General features: G+C 45.6%; 1 protein-coding gene and 1 pseudogene across 1 annotated transcript; both read left to right on the top strand.

The window, feature by feature from the left end:
* The first annotated feature begins 322 nt into the window (after positions 1-322).
* Positions 323-1929, top strand: LOC133896861 (ornithine decarboxylase-like; annotated as a pseudogene).
* A 1976-nt stretch (positions 1930-3905) lies between these two features.
* Positions 3906-6703, top strand: LOC133897487 (uncharacterized). Its single transcript, XM_062338231.1, has 2 exons — positions 3906-4307; positions 6060-6703. Exons 1-2 carry the CDS (start codon positions 4020-4022, stop codon positions 6231-6233), a joined length of 462 nt encoding a protein of 153 aa, XP_062194215.1. The 5' UTR covers positions 3906-4019; the 3' UTR covers positions 6234-6703.
* Positions 6704-7787: the final 1084 nt, after the last annotated feature.

Here is a 7787-nt window from a genome sequence, read left to right on the forward strand (position 1 = left end):
TCGAACTTTTCCCATCATACCCGGTTGTGTTGGTCCTATAGTTGTATTTGTTCCTAGCTCGAAGCTACTTTTTATCCTCGTTCTCCTTTTTGAACTGCTCTGATTTCTTCATTTGCATAAAAGCATCCCAATCTTGTCCGACACCAGCTCCCTGAACCCTGCCACCACGGCCAGGGTGGCCATCTCCGACTCCCAATCCGCGTCGACCACGCAGGCACGCCGCCACCAGGGCCTCCAGCCCATACACCCGACCCCGCTCGCTGGCGCGAGCCACACCCATCAGATGCCCAGCTCCGCGCCAGATGCTTAGTTTGTTTCGGTCATGGAGATAGAGGAGGGCTCCTATGTGATTCAGCTGGAGGAAGGAGAAGGGCGTGTGGGCTTGCTATGCAGGGGGAGAAAAGAGCAGTGCCTGTAGAAGTGAAGGAGAGCAGGCTGGTTTTGGTCCAGTGAGCTCGGGCTTGGAGAAAAGAAAGGGAAAAGATGAAAGAGAAGGGAGAGAGGTATCAGCGTGTTCAGTTATTTATATTTTAATAGAAATTAAATATATATTTGTATATACTTGTAGTATCGGTGTATGTTTGTTTTAGACGATCGCTCATCATATTATCGTACCTGTATCCGTATTAGCGTATCGCGTATTGGTGAAACTTAGACGTCTGCTCCTTGGTCGCCGAGTCCAACTGGCCCGCCGTGCGGAGCGCCTTCAACGTCTTCGACCTCGCCAAGGTCGTCGCCCTCTACGAGGCGTGGAGCCGCGCGCTCCCCGCGGTGCGCCGCTACTACGCCGTCGGTTGCAAGCCGGAGCCGCTGCACCTCGGCGCGCTGGCGTCGCTCGGCGCGGGCTTCGCCTGCGCCAGCCCCGCCAAGATGGACGCCGTGTGCTTGCCCGGCGCCGACGCGCAGCCCGGCAGTGTCGTCTACGCCAACCCATGCAAGCCCGTGGCGCACGTCGAGTACGCGGCCCAGGCAGGCTTCAACCTCACCGTCTACGACTCCGAGGACGAGGGTGGCCAAGCTCAAGCGCTGCAACCCCAACCCAACTGCGAGCTCCTGCTCCGCATCAGGGCTTCCGACACCAGCGATGGCATGGCCACCACCAAGTACGGCGCGCTCGCCGAGGAGGTGGAGCGGCTCCTGCGCGCCGCCCAGAGCGCCGGGCTCAGCGTGGGCTGCGTGACCTTCCACGTTGGGACCCACGCCATCGCCCACGCGTAACGCGGGGCCATCGAGGCCGCGCGCGCGGCGTTCGACGCGGCCGCGGCCCTCGGCATGCTGCCCATGCACCTCCTTGACATCGGCGGCGGCTTCGTGTCCGGCCCAGTGTTCGACGAGGCCGCGACGTCCATCACCGACGCGCTCGCGATGCACTTCGGCGACCTGCTTCCGCGCGGCGTGGAGGTGATCGCGGAGCCCGGGCGATACTTCGCCGAGACGGTGTTCACGCTCGCTGCGCGAGTCATCGGGAAGCGCGCGCGCGGTGAGGCGCGCGAGTACTGGATTGACGACGGCCTCTACGGCTCTATCCGCTCGGTCCTCATGGACTGCTACGTGCCGCGCCCGTGGCCGCTGGTGACCAGCCCCGGAGACGGCGAGGAGGAGGAGTCGAAGAGGTACGCGTCGACGGTGTTCGGGCCGACGTGGGACTCCGCCGACACGGTTGTGACCGTGTACCAGCTGCCGGAGATGAGCGTCGGGGACTGGCTCCTGTTCGACGACATGGGCGCCTACACCGCCGCGGCCGGCTCCAGCTTCGACGGCTTCGTCATTTAGGATATCAAGATTTATGTCACGGATTCTTCCCTGTGGTGGGATTGAGGGGTATCATTTTTTGTTCTTGGCTCCTGACTGCCTGCTCTCTCCGTATGCATTCAACTATTAATTGCCTGCTCTCTCTCCGTATACATTCAACAATTAAAAGTAGTTGATTCAACAATTTGGGAAACCAAATTCAACAATCTGGTTCAAGTTTTCAAAAAGATATGTTCACATTTAGTGAGACATATTTCAATAATTTGCGATGCCTATTTCAATTATTTGTCATTTTAGATGTGATTTGTTGAAACAATATAATTGAATTGTTGAAATAGTAGAGTCAAAGTGATGATTTTTTAAAAAAAACATCAAAATATATTTATATTGGATCTTATTTTGTTGTATTAATTGTGAGCAACGTCAAGGTGCAAACAATTTCAAAATACCGTAAATCTCATACAGCCACCCAACCCACAGCTACCCACATCCATCCGCAAGCCAACCAGCACGCGTCACGTTAGGTTCCCAGTCAAAGGGCCGACAGATAGGGAATCACTAGCTGTGAGGCATGAGATTGCTTAGTTTTTTAATTTTATGTTTTTATATCTTTGTGAAAAAATAATTACAAAAATATGCCAATTAAAAGATTTTTGGATTAGACGTCTACCGCATTTTCAAAGGGTTATAGCCCTTTTTAAGAGCGATAAGTAAGCTGTTCGTGCCACTGTGGCATGTGTAGCGTCATCGTAACCCTTAGCGCCCTCTTACAGAGCTGTAATATTTTGAGAGAACGGTAGACGTCTAATCTCATATATCTTTTCATCCGTGTATATTTTTAATTATTTTTTTAAAAAAATAAAAAATCTCATTGATTGCTAGATGATCAAATCTAGACATGAGGAAACTGAGCTTGTTCAGCCCGGGCTCAAATCTTGGCTCGAGCCCAGCCTGAGAAGGCAGTAACATCAGGCCCAAGGGGGTTAATAGACAGGCGCAGCAGCTCGGAAGCCCGAAACAACTCAGGCCTAGACCAAGCCTGACCCAAAATATTCTTTTTAATAGTTTTTACATACTATAAAATAGTTGGCAACATATTTGCCACTGTTACTTTAGTACGATCGACAAAACCAAGCGACTATGTGATGATATGATTCAATGAACCATTCATGAAACTCAAACAAAGCATACGGTGATCACATTATACGGTGATCATATTAATAAATATGTACTAGCTAAGAGAACTTCTTAAGTTAGGTACTCTTGGCTAGTTTAATATGGGTAATAAGAGAAGGTCAGTCGCATATGGATTGATCCCTAATTCTTTTTTTCTGGTTTTCTTTCCATCTCACAACTTTTATTTCTTGAGCTGACCTTGCTAATAGAATTGGATTTTTTGTCGAGTTTTTGCTGACCTAATAAATTTCCCCTAATCTTATTGGGTTGGCACGGGCACATTTTTAACCCAAAATAAATCGGTTTTCGGTTAACCCGATCTGTCTTGTAAAATACTCATTGCCAATCGAGTTCTTATTCTTCTTAGTATTATGTTAGAGAGACGTATATCCCGCAACCTCTGCAAATGTTCTCTTCTAATTACTCCTGAATCCTTATTGTGATATATGATGTCGGAGCCTTTGCCCGCCACATGTTTAACAAAATACATGTTCTGCGAAGGCTGTTATGGGAGGCTCTACATGTCATAGTGTGTCATTTTCTCTATCTCGTCTATGTAACAAAAGAGGCATATATTTGCACCGGTTTTGACTCTAAAGCATGCAAATGCTATTGGAGTTTACTAAGCAAATTTAGTGGACTTCTGCCCTAAAATTTCAAACAAAAACTAGGAAAAGAAAAAACAACTTTAGTCACGCCTGTCTCCCATCCTCAGGAATAGAACTTACATTTGCATCAATTTCGACAATTGACGGACCTAAAGCAAACAATATTAGGGTTTAGTATGAAATTTGTTCTTGAGCGGTTTAGTTCGAAAATTAAGTCGGCTTCTATCTAAAAATTTCAAACAAAAACTAGGAAAAGTTAGGCCCACCTGTCAATGTCATCCAATCTCAAGAATATGAGTCATTTAATTTTTTGTCAGCTAAAGAAACATCAATATGATAAAATGCTGAATTTTTCCCAGGAACATAACTTTTATTCTCCAAAACTATCTCCACGGTCCGCCACCCCTGTCACCTCCGCTCGACTCCCAGCCCGCCTCGCCAGAGCACGCCGTCGCCGCCCTTCCCGCCACACACGCGCGGCCGATGGATACGGTGGCCCCCCGCCTGAGCCGCTCCTCGACGCGGTACGGCCCCGTCAGCAGCAGCGCTGCCGCCTTCAGCGGGCCCGTCCGGAAGTGGCGCAAGGCGTGGGTGCCCTTCGCCGGCGCCGGGGCCACGGGAGTCAGTTCCGGCGGAGCGGTCTCTCGGGATAATAATGTGGTTCTGTTCAGGTGGACGCCAGTGAACGGCGGCTCGGGAGGAGGGGGAAGGGCCGACGGCGGCATGGAGCCGGCTACCGCAGCGGCGGCCACCAGGCCGCGCTACGTCCCGGTGAGGCTTCCCGGATCTGAATGCTGAGTCCTTTGTGTCGTCTGGTGTATTTGTTGTGCTCGGGTGGACTCGATTTGGTGCTAAGATTCGACAGCTTGGATTTTGTTGGCCGGCTTGGGGCATCGATTTTGGGCACAAACGTTGAGTAAATGGATAATGGGGATTATTCTTGGATGGATTTGAGGCTTAATCCAACAAGTAGTGTTTGGAGGATTGGGGTTCTTCGTATTTCTCGGGGTCAATTAGGTCTTAGTATTCTAGTTGAGGCTGGAATGGGTTAAGGGGTTAGGGTTTATCAGTTCATTGTGTGGTGTGTGCTATTATTGGTCCGTGTGCTAGCTTGAGCTTCTGATTGGAGGCCATGCAATTCTGATGTCTCCGAATCAGGGTAATGGGCATAGTAGTGCACATTACAACTTTGAGGATTTATGCATTCCTCAAATCAACCATTGAAAATTTGCAGTAGAGCTTTGATACTTTGACTGAGAGTTAGTACTTTCTCATGCATTGTAGCATGCTATTCTATTTTGGCTAGTTGACTAGTTTTTTCTGTTATTATATTTTATTACGTGCAAGCAGATATTTTGCCGTGCATTATAACCTGCAATCTTAGTATTCAATGTACATGCGTATTATTTTAGGCCAGGTATTATGTTTATCTGTGTTTAGACGATAGCCTCATCATATATGGTGGATGTGCTCTTTTTTTAGCATAGTTTTTTATACTATTTTGATTTCTACTGTTGTCAGTGATGTCGAGAATCAGGTTTGCTCCAAAATCCAGATATACGAGTCTGTCAGCAATGTTGATTGTAGGAATAGGTTAGCCCTGTCAACTGTGTCCAGCTTTTTTATGGATTTCTCCACAATCATGTATGCACCGAGAAGAGCTTTTTGTTGGTTCAGAAAAACTGAGAAGATCTTTTTAAATGGATATTTACTGAATCTAGTCAGAAACCTAGATTAGAAAAAGGTAACTTCAAGTCCTGTTTGGGAATAATGCATGAGGGAGATTTACCATCTGCTGAAACTTATCGACCCAATGGGAGACAAGTAGAAGTTAATGATGTCCCTGTTGATTAAGCAATGTCCTTAATAATATAGTTGATTTGCAATAGGCTGGCTCCAGTGGTCTGCATAGTTTGTCTTAAATGCCATCCAGTGCCAAACACTTTGACTTCTCTCTTTATGTCTGAACACTTGATTATTGTAATATTTAACAGATAGTATTCACTGGCTGCACCTGCTCATGTGATCTGGGCTTAATTCGAGAATTAGATGTTTGTTTTCTCAAAGTCTTCAATTGATTTCATCCAGAATGGTTATGGTTCTAGTTATCTCGTGCTGTTTGGATCTCTCATGTTATTCTCTTTTCACTTCCCTCAATGTAATTGAGGGAAAGAAGTCTGAACCTGATTCTCATTGTGCTATCATCATACTATCAAGATCTACTTATTGGGGCCTATTTGGATAGTAGTTTGTGGATTGATCCCCAAAGGTTTGAAAAGAAGACCCCCTTATCCAAGCACCCCTTTAAATGGATATCCAAGAAATGATTAAGTGCACTGGGTGTTTCCCCATCAAAATATGCATCATAAATATTTCATTTCTTCTTTTAGGACATCTGTTTCGGTTTCATTATCTTCATACTTTTTGCAGTCAGTGTGTGTTGCCCTTCTTGTTAACCAATGTAAACCTTTAAGAATTTTCCTCTCAGAAAGTCACAGAACTTATATCAATATCCTATTTCAGGCTGCAGGCGAGGCACAGAACGCTAGCAAAAAGGGGAGCAGCAGCGAGCTAAACTTGAACCTTGAGTTGGAAGGCCCTGATGACGACAGCGACGCCGATTTGAGCACCGATGAGCAACGCGACATAGATAACAACCAGCATCCAGAAAGCCGATTGAAGAGAAAAGCTTTTTAACCCCTGACCTAGAAACGTGGATCTGAGGAGCATTAGCTTCATCCTCCACCTGAATTGTCCGCCTGTGAGGCTTTCGTGTCACATAATCTAGCGTGTAACTTCCATTAGCCTATCCTCCCTAGTCTATTCCAGTCTAGAATTGCCCATGCTATTTGGTCGACTCAAATTGGCTTTAGTCTCAGTCGACATAGGTTTCAATCACTGCCAGTGAGTTAGGGTTCCGGGGTTGGTTGGGTTGGGTTTGGGGTTTTGGTGGGGTTCTGTAGTAGTGATGAATTAAGACATTTAAATAACTAATCTAAATTGGTTTTAAAAACTTCACAAAATAAACTTATTTTAATTTTTATCTAAATGTGTTTTAGATTTATCTAATGTGTTTATTCTATCGTTTAAAAAGTTTTGCAATCTATAATCAATCTTAGTAAACTTTAGGAAGGTAAATGCGCAAAGGTAGATTGCAAGTATGTAAATGCGGAAACGTAAATAAGTAGAGAGAAGAACTCAGTATAAAGGATTTTTGTCTCGTTGTATCGATAGTATAAACATTACTTTTAGTCTACATTAAAGCTTTATCAAAGATATACTCTCGGTCGGCATCCGATCTCTAGTCTATGTTGCAGCTTTATCAGAGATATACTCTCGGTCGGCATCCGATCACGACTTTTGAGCTATTAAGCCACTAAGGCATGACTTTAAATTGGATGAGTCACTAAACCACCAAAGTAAGGTCTCACTATTAACTTTTTTTTTAGTTATTTGTCGTCGTGATCATTTCAGAGCTTGAGGCACAAAGGTAAGGGTCTTTGCGTCCCTGTATAATCGTCTTGTCACCACCTTACACCAAGAAGAGTTAACAAGCTTGCCGACGAGTCACTAAGACTCTAAGATATCGGTGTACCTTTTGGTACAAGTTAGAATCACTTCTTGATTCTCTCTCAAAGTTGCATCAACTAGCTACAACTCTCTTTAGACCTACAAGCACTCACTATTCTCTAATCTTGTGCTTAATCGCTTTTGATAGTCACTTTAAACAATTTGGTGGCTTGGATGTCTTCTCAAGTGTCTATGAGGTTCTCTGGATTTCAGTAGTATGTCACACTTTCAAATAACTGACTAGAGGGGTATTTATAGCCTCAAACACACCAATTAGTCATTGCCCCAACGGCTTAAAAAAACTGTGAACACCGGGTGATCCAGTGAGAACAGTAGTACTATCACCAGATCATCCGATGAGTACATCTTTAGAAACTAGCCGTTGGAACCCACTCAAAGTTATCTGAACACCGGATACCCCGGTGTATTCTTCAACTTCATCATCGGACCTTAGGATCAATTAACTTCAGCCAAACCGCGTCACTTCTTCTCTTTGTAAAACACTCCGATGCAAGCCTCTAGTGCACTTTCTCTTCGCACCGGAACATCCGGTGAGTTAGGCTTCAACTTTAACTCCTGACACCTCTATAAGAAATGCTTCGGTGTACACAATACATGCACCGGACCATCCGGTCACATGATCTTCATTCTTCAGTACTTGGAATTACCTCTGCAAGAATT

Source organism: Phragmites australis, chromosome 17, assembly GCF_958298935.1.
Source record: "Phragmites australis chromosome 17, lpPhrAust1.1, whole genome shotgun sequence".
Taxonomy (NCBI): domain Eukaryota; kingdom Viridiplantae; phylum Streptophyta; class Magnoliopsida; order Poales; family Poaceae; genus Phragmites; species Phragmites australis.